Source organism: Mytilus galloprovincialis, chromosome 13 (assembly GCF_965363235.1).
Source record: "Mytilus galloprovincialis chromosome 13, xbMytGall1.hap1.1, whole genome shotgun sequence".
Taxonomy (NCBI): domain Eukaryota; kingdom Metazoa; phylum Mollusca; class Bivalvia; order Mytilida; family Mytilidae; genus Mytilus; species Mytilus galloprovincialis.
Window position 1 is genome coordinate 44,381,270 of NC_134850.1, and position 15,144 is coordinate 44,396,413.

Below are 15,144 nucleotides of genomic sequence, written 5' to 3' on the forward strand. Positions count from 1 at the left end.
TTTTTATTATCCAGATCACCAGGTAACTTTAAAGCCAATTTGAAATCATTGACAATCCACATACAGGGTAACAAATCTTCAAAAAATTTAAAGTTCACAGGTCTTTTTTATAAGACATCAAATTGCAAGGGTGCACACCAAAAACTCAGGTCACTGGTCAGATTTGACCATGTTGGAACCACAATTAGATGTTTTGACTTGATGAAGGAAACAATATATCTATTGAATTTACATGATGGCCATGTTTGAACCCCAATTAGATGTTTTGACTTGATGAAGGAAACAATATATCTATTGAATTTACATGATGGTCTGACAAAAATGTACAAATATTTTTTTTTATAAATTACATAAAGTGAAATCTTTATTGTCTGACACATAATCATGATAATAATAACAAACAGTCACATGTTCTACACATCACATGATCTTCACATCACATGACTTTCTGTCATAACAAATGTTTGTATCACTTCCACAGCTTTGTACCACTACTTCCTCTTATTCTACAATAAAAAGAAAATGTTTTTATAGGCTTTCCAATTAGTTCTATTCCATAATCAAAGCGCTGTAAGCGCTGAAGGCAGTTAACCAAAAACCTGGCAAACGTAATTATGTGCAGTGGCGCATCCAGAAATTTTCATAAGTGGGGGCCCACTGCCTGCCTAACAGGGGACCTTCTCCGGTCATGCTTCAGTGATTCCCTATATAATCAACCAAATTTTTTCTCAAAAATGGAAAGGGGGGGGGGGGGGGGGCACTGAAAAACCCTCTAAATTCACCTCTGATGTGGCATTAAGGTAGATCACAAGTATATATTTTTTGAGACAGAATTTTTTCATAATTTGCCAAAATGAAGATTATATTATGCTCTTTTCAAAAATTTAATAAAAAGTATGGGTCACCGTGCTATTTTTCAAGCTATGGGTCGTTGAAAATTGCCAAAATTTGGTTAGTTTGTTCATGAAAAAACACATTTGTGTGCATAAAAAAAATTCTATGAGATAGAATTTTGAAATAAATTGTGAGAAGAAAGGTTTCATAATATGTTTTATGAAAATAAAAAGAAAACATGGTGTCACCGAACTTGTTTTCTTGCTACAAGTAAAAATAAAAAAATTCCCTATTAGCCCAGTATAAATTTTGTACTAAAAGAGTTATTTCCCCTTAAATGGCTCATTTGAAAAAAATAATTTTTATACCAAAAACATTGATATTTGTTAAAATATTTTGAATAATACGATTAATTAACAATTTGTCTTCAAATAGAAAAAACAGTCTAACCATTGAATTGCAAATCTGTCTCCAAATTTGCAGATTTAGGCAAATAATTAGACCGATTTTGTACTGCGATTGTGCAATCCAAGATGGCGGTATACCATGAATCTACCTTAAACATTCATATATTGTACATTTATGTTTATCTAATGAATTAATTATTAAGGCAAATAATTTATATGTTATCAAGGTTTCAATAGCAATGAATATATAAATGTATATTTTTTATGGTGAGTCTGCAGTGGTACAAGTTCGCAATGATTGTAGTTGTTCTAGTTGGTAGTTAACGTCGGTTTTAGTTGACTGTTAGTAGTACGTGTTGACTTAGTACGAACATCTAATAGTATGAATGGACTGGTTTCCCTGTAAAGAAAACTGAGTATGTGTTCTATAGTACAATAGTTATGCGACACAAATCAGACAAATGTTCACTACTACAAGGATCAAAGGTGAGGTCTGACTGACCTGCCCATAGTAAATGTAAATGATTTGTTATATTGTCCCATACATGAATATATATGGTTTAGGGGTGGGGATCTCGAGGGTTTTCAAGTTCTCAAACAGGAAGGGGTAGGGTGACCCCAGGGACTTCCCCTATATTTCATTTGATTTGTTATATTGTTCCATACATGAATATATATGGTTTAGGGGTGGGGATCTCGAGGGTTTTCAAGTTCTCAAACAGGAAGGGATAGGATGACCCCAGGGACTTCCCCTATATTTCATTTGATTTGTTATATTGTCCCATACATGAATATATATGGTTTAGGGGTGGGGATCTCATCTGTTTCCAAGTTCTCAAACAGGAGGGGGTAGGGGGACTTCCCCTATATTTCATTTAATTAGTTATTTTGACCCTATATATAATTAAGGGGTGGGGATCTCGACCGTTTCGTAAGTTCCCAAACAGGAGGGGGTGGGTCACCCCATGGACTCCCCTTATATTTCATTTGATTAGTTATATAGTCCCATACATGAATGTATATGGTTGAGAGGTCATCCGTTTCAAAGTTATCAAACAGTGGGGGGGGGGGGGGGGGTAGAGTGGCCCAAAGGACGCCACCTATATGATTTGCCTACATTCAGGTAGTTATTTGTGAAAATAAAGTAAGAATCTTCCAGCTTCTTTAAAGGGGCACTAGCTACGATATATATAAACTAGAGGCTCTAAAGAGCCTGTGTCGCTCACCTTGGTCTATGTGCATATTAAACAAAGGACACAAATGGATTCATGACAAAATTGTATTTTGGTGATGGTGATGTGTTTGAAGTTCTTACTTTACTGAACGATTTTGCTTCTTACAATTATATCTATAATGAACTTTGCCCATTAGTAACAGAGAACTATATTTGGTAAAAATTTACATATATTTACCAAATTAATGAAAATTGTTAAAAATTGACTATAAAGGGCAATAACTCCTTAAGGGGTCAATTGACCATTTAGGTCATGTTGACTTATTTGTAGATCTTACTTTGCTGAACATTATTGCTGTTTACAGTTTATCGCTATCTATAATAGTATTCAAGATAACCAAAAACGGCAAAATTTCTTTAAAAATTACCAATTGGAGGGCAGCAACCCAACAACCAGTTGTCCAATTCATCTGAAAAATTCAGGGCAGATAGATATTGACTTGATTAACAATTTAACTTCTTGTCAGATTTGCTCTAGATGCTTTGAATTCATAGTTATAAGCCAAAAACTGCATTTTACCCCTATGTTCTATTTTTAGCCGTGGCGGCCATCTTGGTTGAATGGCCAGGTCATCGGACACATTTTTCAAACTAGATACCCCAAAGATGATTGTGGCCTAGTAGTTTCAGTGGAGATTTTGTAAAAGATTACTTAGATTTATGAAAAATGGTTAAAGATTGACTATAAAGGGCAATAACTCCTAAACAGGTCAACTGACCATTTTGGTCATGTTGACTTATTTGTAGATCTTACTTTGCTGAACATTATTGCTGTTTACAATTTATCTCTATCTATAATAATATTCAAGATAATAACCAAAAACAGCAAAATTTCCTCAAAATTACCAATTCAGGGGCAGCAACCCAACAACCGATTGACCGATTCATCTGAAAATTTCAGGGCAGATAGATCTTGACCTGATAAACATTTTTATCCCATGTCAGATTTCCTCAAAATGCTTTGGTTTTTGAGTTATAAGCCAAAAACTGCATTTTACCCCTATGTTCTATTTTTAGCGGTGGCGGCCATCTTGGTTGGTTGACCAGGTCACGCCACACATTTTTGGCCCAGTAGTTTCAGAGGAGAAGATTTTTGTAAAAGATTAATTTAATTTATGAAAAATGGTTAAAATTGACTATAAAGGGCAATAACTCCTAAACGGGTCAACTGACCATTTTGGTCATGTTGACTTATTTGTAGATCTTACTTTGCTGAACATAATTGCTGTTTACAGTTTATCTCTATCTATAATAATATTCAAGATAATAACCAAAAACAGCAAAATTTCCTCAAAATTACCAATTCAGGGGCAGCAACCCAACAACCGATTGACTAATTCATCTGAAAATTTCAGGGCAGATAGATCTTGACCTGATAAACATTTTTATCCCGTCAGATTTCCTCAAAATGCTTTGGTTTTTGAGTTATAAGCCAAAAACTGCATTTTACCCCTTTGTTCTATTTTTAGCCGTGGTGGCCATCTTGGTTGGTTGACCAGGTCACGCCACACATTTTTTAAACTAGATACCCCAAAGATGATTGTGGCCAAGTTTGGATTAATTTGGCCCAGTAGTTTCAGAGGAGAAGATTTTTGTAAAAGATTACTTTAATTAACGAAAAATGGTGAAAAATTGACTATAAAGGGCAATAACTCCTAAACGGGTCAACTGACCATTTTGGTCATGTTGACTTATTTGTAGATCTTACTTTGCTGAACATTATTGCTGTTTACAGTTTATCTCTATCTATAATAATATTCAAGATAATAACCAAAAACAGCAAAATTTCCTCAAAATTACCAATTCAGGGGCAGCAACCCAACAACCGATTGACCGATTCATCTGAAAATTTCAGGGCAGATAGATCTTGACCTGATAAATATTTTTACCCCATGTCAGATTTGCTCTAAATGCTTTGGTTTTTGAGTTATAAGCCAAAAACTGCATTTTACCCCTATGTTCTATTTTTAGCCGTGGCGGCCATCTTGGTTGGTTGACCGGGTCACGCCACACATTTTTTAAACTAGATACCCCAATGATGATTGTGGCCAAGTTTGGTTTGATTTGGCCCAGTAGTTTCAGAGGAGAAGATTTTTGTAAAAGTTAACGACGACGGACGACGACGACGGACGACGGACGACGGACGACGACGGACGACGGACGACGGACGCCAAGTGATGAGAAAAGCTCACTTGGCCCTTCGGGCCAGGTGAGCTAAAAAATAAAGTATGATTTTTTTTTAGATCAATCATTAATCAAATTGGAATAATGAAATAATAATTTGCTTTTAGCAATCAATTTCCTTTAATTTCGTTGAAATAAGCGATTAAACATAATTTTTGACTGATTCACTTGCAAGTGAAAACGTCATCATCATTCTAACCGGTATTCATGTGAACTTCAAGTTAACCCCTAGCTAGAGATTGACAACGCATGCATTGTACGTGTACTGGTTATTTAAAGAAAAAGAATGTCAACAATGAAAGTGAAACTACGGTAAATCATTTGATTACTAATTCGATGCACATAAAATCATTCTTATATGGTTAAAAACAATGAGAAACATCTATTTTTAATCTATAAAATAAAATCAAACAGACCTATAAAAATGCAATTGCACGTGTTGGTGTAATCTATTCGTATCTTTATTTTTGTTTACATCGCTTATATGGTCATCTGAGGTCAAATCGATAGATAATTAGATGGCGTCTGGACTAAAATACACACGAAACGAACCTATATATTATCTACCCCATGCTCTGTAAACTGTTTATTTTAGACTTTTGATAGTTTGGATAAATGTTTTACATTGTTATAAACCAAATATGAGAATTTGAGTCAAATCGGTTACAATAAATTTGACAGCTAGTGCCCCTTTAACTGATCCTTCAAAATTGAGAAAAAAAAATACCCCTTCAAAATTGCAGTATAAATATGTTTACACTTTAAAAGCATCTTACATGCATTATCAACATTTATCACTGATAAAGAAAATTTAAACTGTGACCAGGAACATATATATTGTTAGATATACTGTTCCCAGCTGTCACAATGTATTGGATTTTGACATTAAAATTTGTCAAAAGTAATTTTGAGTTTCTGTTTAAAATATTTTCTGCTTTTTCTTTCTTTTACATATATCTTTTGGTTTTCAATTCTAGTGTTTATATTCATTTACCATGCATAGATGTATTTGTCACCTGCCTGGATTCGCCAAAAACCCGGAATTACCCTTATCCGCATCCGGTATCGAATCCTAAATTGTAATTGTCTTTTCACGGCAGCCATTGTCATTGTGTTCCAATGTTGTTTTTGTCAGTCAGATACGATTTTACTCGTATTAACACATCTTTTGTCGGCGATTTTCTGTATATAGCTAGCGATTGAACAAAATTGACATCGCTGTCATGAATAATAATGATTAAAATAAGTTTTGAGATCGTTGATTTGGAGACTTTGGCGAAAAGGTTTGCAAAGCTAGTTTTTATTTTCTTTCAAGTGGAACTGAGACTACTATAACTGTGATATAGTTGTCTCAGAGGGGAAGGCCTGTCGGGCGTGGCTAGTAACCAATTCGAAAGTGGAAGGTCGCGGACCTCAGACCACCGCTAATTTGAACCCCTGCCTCCAAACTGCGCTTTAGCTCATGGTACGCCCATTGCTCTTTTAACTTGTCTTTTATGCTTTAAATGAATTTATATGATCAACTAGAAATATATATACAAATCAAAAGGGATGTTACATTAATATATTCACCAAATTTTCATAAAATCCCCCTTTTTTAAGTATAAAAATTCATTACTTGAGAAAACGTAAAATCTAAAATTTATAAAAATGGACAGGGAGCTTATGTCAATAGATATAAACAATTTATCAAAGTTGCATAAAATTTTGTGAAAGTGTTAGTTATTGTCCCAAAATAGGAAAATCCCCCCTTTTTTAAGCATAAAAATTCATAACACAGAAATGTAAAATCTGAAATTTATAAAAATTGAAAGGGAGCTTACATCAATAGACATAAACAATTCACCAAAGTTTCATGGACATTGGTGAAAGCCTTTTTGAGTTATTGTCCGAAGTGTTGAAAATCCCCCTTTTCTTATGAATAAAGCCCCATAAATCCAAAACTTAAAATCTGAAATTTATAAAAATTGAAAGGGAGCTTACATCAATAGATATAAACGATTCACCAAAGTTTCATGGACATTGGTGAAAGCCTTTTTGAGTTATTGTCCGAAGTGTTGAAAATCCCCCTTTTTTTATGAATAAAGCCCCATAAATCCAAAACTTAAAATCTGAAATTTATAAAAATTGAAAGGGAGCTTACATCAATAGATATAAACAATTCACCAAAGTTTCATGGACATTGGTGAAAGCTTTTTTGAGTTATTGTCCGAAGTGTTGAAAATCCCCCCTTTTTTATGAATAAAGCCCCATAAATCCAAAACTTAAAATCTGAAATTTATAAAAATTGAAAGGGAGCTTACATCAATAGATATAAACAATTCACCAAAGTTTCATGGACATTGGTGAAAGCTTTTTTGAGTTATTGTCCGAAGTGTTGAAAATCCCCCCTTTTTTATGAATAAAGCCCCATAAATCCAAAACTTAAAATCTGAAATTAAAAAAAAACGAAATGGAGCTTACGTCAATAGATATAAACAATTCACTTAAGTTTCATGGAAATTGGTGAAAGTGTTTTTGAGTTATTGTCCGAAGTGTGGAAGACGGACGGACGGACAGACGGACGGACGGACAGACAGACGGACGGACAACGGTATACCATAATACGTCCCGTCTAAAAGACGACGGGCGTATAAAAATAGATCAGAATGTACAATACAATGTCAATAGCTTGCACTTTTATTTTAGATCCTTCCTTTGACTTATATGATGACGTAGCTATATAACGACTATTTATCACCACCAAGAAGGTAGGTAATCAGATTAGATAACATACATATTGAATATACATTGTACATGTATATGTAACAGCTTACCCTTTAGTTTTAGATCCTTTCTTCGGCTTATCTGATGACATAGCTATATCTCGACTATCTGTTACCATCTGTTCTTCTGAATCTGTTTGTTGTGTACTTTTCAATGTTTTCTTTATATTTGCAACCTGTAAAACATTGAAAAAATTATAAACATACTTTTTACAGCCAAATGATTCTATAAGTAAATATGTTGTTTTTTTTAAAGAGAAATGCTTCAAGTAATCATATATTTTTGTAAGCTTTCAATTATTTACCTCTTGTTCCATTTGCTGTTTTATTCTTATATTATTTTCTTTATTTTGATTGGCCTTTGTTATCTGTAGTTTTATACTTTGTAAAACAGCTTCACATCCATTGCACCTGGAAAAAAATAGTGTTTCAATAAAGTATGGGCTAATCCTGTTTGTATTTATCATTGTTGAAGTTCAATATCTCTATGTAAGACACTGTTTCCCTTACGACAAGATTTAAAATCCATTAAATTATCAAATAAGAAATAAGAACTTTCACATTTCATTTATCAGATCTTTAAAATACAAATAATAGTTGTCGCTTTGAAATCTAACACACACCTGTAGCCAAGGGATTTTGACCACCAATAAAACCAATCCCTTAAAGACTTCTAAATTAAAGAATCTGATTGAAGTTTGACGATTAAGGTCAGAGTGACATGACCAGTAATAACTGTTATCGGAGAAATCCTGGCTAATGGCCTGTAAACTACAAAGATATAGCAATCCTTGGACAACTGGCATAAGATTCAGATTGATACGTTCTTTGGCAAAAAGAATTATAATTCAAATCTCCAAAAAAGTCCAAGATTGGTCAATATTTAAATGACAGTCCTATTTAGCAATGGAAGGGCAAGAAATACATGGTCAAAGTGTCCTAAATACTCACCAGTCCTGTAAAACATTAATGATCTCTGGTACAGCTTCAGATCTGATGTCACGACCAATGGCGTAGTCTACTTCTAGTCTCTGATTCTTCTGGTCTAGTTTACCGTGTATTATATCAGCATATATCACCTCTATTATTAAATCCTAAATAAAGACAATACAATAAAATAACAATACTGGTATATTCATTTTGATTAATTACTATAAACCATCTATTTTTGCACAATATTTTGTTTTTACACTTTGTAGCAAGCAGACTATGCAAAATATCTTAATCACTAATTATAATCTCTGTTGATGTATAATACTTTTGATATCCTAGTTTTACATGTTCACGATAATTTTTATTTGTTATTTTTTACTCATAAAAGTTGAAAAATTGTGGTTCATAGTATGTTTTTTAGTCAATGCAGCAACATACCAGTAATCATAATTGTATTTCTACAGCTGTTGTTGTGTGTATAACGTTTTATATTTCAAGTAAAATAAGTTTATTATTTACCAGTACCAGTATACCAAAATAAAATTTCAGACTATACTGTATGCAAATTCTCCCTCAGGCATTCTAGAATCATGACAAACAGACCAATGCCAAGTCTTATGGACAGTTATGGTTGAGTAATACTTGTTGACCGATGTACAATTTGCATAATTACAACATTTAACAATCGACTCTTTCTGTGACATAATAACAGAAGCATTGTGACATTTGAAATCTAAAAGTGATGATCTATTACAAAATTTTAAAGACATTTTGTAATATCGCAATTTGAAATTATTGAAAGGAACACAAGTGGGCTTTGTACCTTGACCTATAATGGTTTACTTTTATAAATTGTTTTTTGGATGGAGAGTTGTCTCATTGGCACTCATACCACATCTTCCTATATCAATATGTAGTAAAACAGTCAAACAAAACGTCTATTGTCTGTTATATGAATTACCTCTAAATTTCTTAAATTCTGTATGTCAAGTTCTTGCAATAAAACTGAATAAGGAATGTGCTGAAAGATAAAATACAAAGAATTCTAATAGATTGGTGAATTAATTGATATCATAGTTTCTTATCAATAAATTTCATAAAGTTTTATGTGGATTTAATATTGCCGTTTTTTTTTTAAATAGTAAAAAAATAATTATCACTTTTTCAGGAAATGGTGAATAAAAAATAATCCTATCTCAGTCTTAAATTCAGATTAAATTTTATTTTCAAGTTCATCTTAATCAAAAGATTTCATTTTCAAGTTCATCTTCATCTAAAATAGGTAATACTAGAAGATGCCAGTAAAATAGCGGCACAATTACACAAGTGTCCAAACACAGAGTTTTTAAATTCTGCTGGCAGTACATCAACTGAGCATGCGCAAAAGCATATATGACACGACACCATATAAACTGTCTCGGAATTGGGATATTCCATCAAAAATTGGCATTTTCTGTGGAAAAAAGGATTGTTTCCAAGACCAAATTAGGAAATACCAAAAAAATCATTTATACGTATCATATCACAAATATTTCTGACTTTTTTTTTTTTTGAGGAGATGCTGCTCAATCAAATCGGTCTCTTCCTTTAGTAGTATAGATGAGTTTTCTGCAAAAATTACAAGTTTCTATTCAAGATAAATAGTAATTTTTTTTAAATACTTATGATACAATTTCCTTTTATAGTATCTGAAAAAATTTTGATGAAACTTTTCTATTATAGGGACAGTATGTACGTAGGAAGGATGGAATGACAGAAGGAGTAGAGCCATAACTAGACCTACTGTTTCAATGCAGTCATAAATCAATCAACTAAGCAAAAAAAACATTTGGTTTTATGGCTAGCTAAACCCCCCACTTATATGGCAATGTTAAAAATACAGGTAAGATTACAACATTATGTGACCATTTTGACCCATAAAATACATGTTGGATGTATCACAGAAAGATCAACTTTTTGATATTTCTTTATTATACACATATCTCGATACTAACCTTTGTTTTTGTTGCTAGTGAAACAATTGTTAACTGACGGAGCTTTGTCATTTGTGCTTGGGTAAGGTCTGGTAGTTTTCCTTTTCTCTCTGAAAATGGAGAAAAACAATCAATATATATATAATGAACATCAGGTTCTAAAAGTTCATTAAACAGAACAAACTCTTTCTTTATTCCTTAAATATTGAAAAACAAATTTTGATTTTGCTGATATTTCCACTACCCTTAACAATTTGGTTTTGTAAAATAATATCAAGGACGATGTATCTTATTCATGTTTTATGTCTCGGTTGATACTTTTTTAGCAAAATCTCTGAATTTGCAGCAAGTTGTTATAGTGCAAGAATATCTGTTACACTTGTTTGTACCTTTAACCATTGGTTAATGAAGAACTCTGAACTTACATGTGGTTAAACACAAAATAATCTGTCCTTAAACATGTTAAACAATCGATTGTTTTTGTTGTAACATTTTCCATTTTGATTGATCAAAACAGCAAGATTTCATTAAGAGAAAATGGTGTCAGGAAATAATAGATGGATATAAGAAATGGGAGATAACTCACTAATTATCCATCATAAGAAGGGCACTAATGATCCACAATTTTTTTTTCCAAATTACCTTTATAATCACTGTAGGTACCATAGGCAAATATATTCAACAAATCAAAATATTGTGCATGAGCTCCAGTGGCCAGCTGGAAATAAAAATATTAGTTAAATCTATTTGATCATTGTTATCACATACTATTGTGGTATGGGGTCATCTTCAAATGAGACTTTCATGGTGGGAGTTGGCAAAACTTTATGTCCCCAGTCAACGCTAGTGCTCACCATTTGGAAAGAAATGTCATTTTTCTTTTTAGATCAAATGAATAGGTTATACAATACATTTGAAAAACAAGAAAAGCTATTGTTATGATTGTATTCAAGTTTATGAAGTTTGTAAAATAATATGTTGAATTTGAGTGGTCTTCTAATGGTGGACTGGTGAAAAAAGCAACAAAAAAAAACCTCAACTGTAGTGTATGTTAATTTTATGTTAAAGAAAGGCAACAAAAGATGCATTTGTATTCCATCTACTTTGTCAAAGTTTGCATGCAACTGTTTAACATCTATGAAATGTATGAAATTTACTCTAAGCCTAAGTACTGAAAATCTTTAACCTTTAAATAAAAAAATATTTCTGTCATTCAATGCCATGATTGTTATCCAGAATTTGAGATTAATTTTTATTTTATTCAAAGAAATGCATTTCATCTGTTGTATATCTTCTTACTTTTTTTGAAGAAATGCATTTCATCTTTTGTATATCTTCTTACTTTTTTAAAGAAATGCATTTCATCTTTTGTATTTCTACTTACTTCTTTAACATTTGGCATATCCAAGAGTTCTCCAAATACATATACACCAGGGGCCTCTAGTGCCTGTTTTACCAGTTCTAGAGCTGCAGCACCTTTAGCTGTTTTAGCCAGTAATACAAACTGCTCTAAAGGATTACTACTTGACTTCTCTGTCATTTTGTCTAAAACAAACATAACAAAATAAACATTATCATTTCTTGTTTTTTATATCGATAAGGCTGTTGGTTTTCCCGTTTAAATGTTTTTAACACTACTTACACTAGTAATTTTTGTGGCCTTTTATAGCTTGCTGTTCTTTGTGAGCCAAGGCTTTGTGTTGAAGACCGTACTTTGACCTTTAATGGTTTACTATGAAATTGTGACTTGGATGGAGAATGGTCTCATTGGCACTCATATTTTACATCCTTTTATATCTATAAACCTAGTGAAAATCATCCTAGTTCTGTGAAGCAACATTCAAGTAACATCTGCATATGAAACGCAAATAGTTGATATGATAATCATGCATGTTTCCTATAGTGATTTTCTTGATAGAGGGTTGCTACTCACATGGGACTTTATTGAACAAAAGATTCTTAATGGTAAAATTCATTCCTTCTCAATTTTTACAGTATAAAAGTAATAAAAGAGATGAAGTTTACCCCATAGAGGAGAAATTAAAAACAAAAAGATCAAACTATAAAAATGTTCTTGATCAAATAAAGTTTATCAATCATGACTTTGATTGAATTAAGTGATTAACATAATAAAGACTGGTTTTGACTTTGGTTTTCGATCCTCAGTCAATTTGTTGAATAAATAACACAATCATAATAAACACTGATTTGATTTTAACAAGGTACTGGCAACAGTTACATGGAAATGTAAGAATAATGAAAATATAATTGTTACATTGGAGAGTAATTGCCCGAATACAGGGTTTGGTAAAGATCTGATTAATTACGAATGTAACAATAATAATTGAGTCTATGGTTACATTGCGTTATTGTAACATTTATGCACTTCAATGTACGCCAGATTAATTAAACTTCGCAAATAAGAATGAAATTACTGTCACAAAATATCTGTGTCTATAAACATCAATTCCACCAGTTTCAACATGTCGGCGAATGTTAACATCAATTGCCTAATTTGCCTTCACAATTGGCTTGTATTTTTATGTTTTATTAGGGTTTTTAAGCTATGCTAAGCTGGATATGGAAATCGGAGGTGAACATAAAATCAGTAATGGGCAGTAATGAAATCATGTATATGCTTCCAACAAAAAACTTTGACAAAAAAATGAACATTGCAACAAGGATTTTTATATACAAATCCTGGATTGCAAGAGTAAAAAAATCTTTTTTTTCTGCTGAAGCATGACAGACATTGAAATTTTCTTAACAAAAAGTATAGTCATGATAGTGCAGAATGCAATTATACAGTATGAAACATGGACGTGCATATTTCTGCATTACTCATTTGTGAAACTATAATAATTGCAAAAAAAAATGGTATGCAATTTGGGCAAATTCAAATAAAAGTTTCCCAGTTTTATTGTTATACATATTAGTAGTCCCAGCTTATATTGAAGTGAATTAATGTTATGTAACAATAAGGCAATGTAATTGTAGACTCAATAATAATTGTTACAAATTCGTAATTAATCGGTTCCATATACATGTACCTAACATTGCATTCCGGCAATTAGTCCCCAATGTTACAATAATAATTTTATTATTATATTTTTATCATTGTTGCATTTCCATGTACATTTGTAACCATAGCCAGTGCCTTTAATTAACCCTTTCCTCCATAATGACGCTTTTAGACGCCACCCCCTTTACTCCATAATGACGCCTTTTGACGCCTGTGTAGTGCCTCAGTTGAAACGTCTTAACTGCGAAAAATCTGTATCAGACCTAATAAAATTTGTATCTAATATAAAAAAGATATTCAAGAGAACATTTGACTGGAATTTCATTGATGAAATATTCCTTTTTGCAATGCATTTGATACTTTAAACTTGATGATTTCTTTTTATTGAAAAAATCCTATGCGAATCAAGTATGTATAAATAAAATATCAATGGAGGAAAGGCATTTTTATTTCAATATCTATCAATAAAATTTAAAAAAGAAGAAGAAAATCACTTCTCACTGCACACATATCAAAATAAAATTGTCAATGCATATTTTTCAATATATTTGTTTTAATATCTTTTTTAAGTTTTCTTGTCGCTTCTTCATGTTGTTGTCGCTAAATTTCTTCTGGAATTCTAATTCGCTAATTTATAGTGAGACTGCATTTACCTGCTGTCATTAAACATTGAAACTGTGTGTAAATTTCATTTACCATGATTTAATTATGTAACAAACTTCTATGATGTAAATATAAATTATTCATTAATTTTTAATGGGCCCAGATGGACTGGACATGATAGATGGTCAGTCTATGTAAAACATATTCTACATAAGTATAACGTCTGCTAAAAGTATGTCTCTAGAGTGGTTTTTTTATAGATTCCTAAATACAGGAAGCCACAGACACTTGTGCCAGTACATGTACGTTGTGGTCAAAGATAATTTTTTATAGACTTCCATCATGCCATTAGTCAAAACGTCATATATATAATTTACTCTGTAAATTAAAACTAGATATATTTCACTATAACAATGATAATGTAAAATGTAAGTATACATATAATGATGGCACTGTAAAGTTATCTTTAAAAAGACATACCTGATTAAGCATAAAAAAACAGCCAAAAAATGACAAAAGTTGTTTTTATCAGGAGACGCAACTCTTAAACTAAACTAAAAAATGAATCTTTTCTGGAATTGACCAGCATTTCCGTTCAGTAAATTGAAAACAGTAAACAAGTCTTACTATACAAATCCTTGATTTTATCAAATGTGAAAATTCCCAAACAATGTATTTTGATTACTGATAATGAGTATATAAAAATTCTGTTCCTTGTGTAAGATGGAATGACCAAATACCAGACACTTTTAGAATTAAACAAGTTACATGCCTAAGAATAGCTAGGTGTCTTCTCTCTTCTTTATAATTATATACAGCAAACAATCAACTGGTTGATGACTTTACTTTCTGGCGCATGCGGCGTCTGGTTTAACGATATTGTTAATGAGTAAAAAATGTATTTTTAATTTCATTTATAATTTTTCAATTTTTATGACGTTATGCGCGATGTTCATGCCTATAAGCGTAACAGACGAAATCGCTAAAATCTAACACTTTTCATGTTTTGGACGCTACAAAAATACTTCTAGAATAAGTAAAGTTAGTGTACCTCACTTTAGGGGGAGGGTTGGTATCCCGCTAACATGTTTTACCCCCCCCCCCCCCCCACACTACAAGTTATGTATGTATTTGTCTGTCCAAAGTCAGGAGCCTGTAATTCAGTGGTTTTCATTTGTTTATGTTTTAC

At 32.2% G+C, this 15,144-nt stretch overlaps 1 protein-coding gene across 1 annotated transcript; it reads right to left on the reverse strand.

Annotated features, from left to right (window-relative positions):
• Positions 1–276: 276 nt before the first annotated feature.
• LOC143057619 (COP9 signalosome complex subunit 7b-like) lies at positions 277–14,517 on the reverse strand. Its single transcript, XM_076230953.1, has 9 exons — positions 14,436–14,517; positions 11,715–11,875; positions 10,973–11,048; positions 10,352–10,440; positions 9,319–9,378; positions 8,376–8,518; positions 7,730–7,835; positions 7,476–7,600; positions 277–506 (listed from the first exon to the last, which is right to left on the reverse strand). The coding sequence occupies exons 2-9, from the start codon at positions 11,868–11,870 to the stop codon at positions 470–472; spliced, it is 792 nt and encodes a 263-aa protein (XP_076087068.1). The 5' UTR covers positions 11,871–11,875; positions 14,436–14,517; the 3' UTR covers positions 277–469.
• Positions 14,518–15,144: the final 627 nt, after the last annotated feature.

Coding starts and splice junctions, on each gene's coding strand:
- LOC143057619 (XM_076230953.1), bottom strand. CDS start 11,870: ATGACAGAGAAGTCAAGTAGTAATCCTTTAGAGCAGTTTGTATTACTG. Junction 10,441..10,972: donor TACCTACAGTGATTATAAAG/GTAATTTGGAAA, acceptor CTCCATTTTCAG/AGAGAAAAGGAAAACTACCA. Junction 8,519..9,318: donor AGAATTTAAGAAATTTAGAG/GTAATTCATATA, acceptor GTCTTTATTTAG/GATTTAATAATAGAGGTGAT.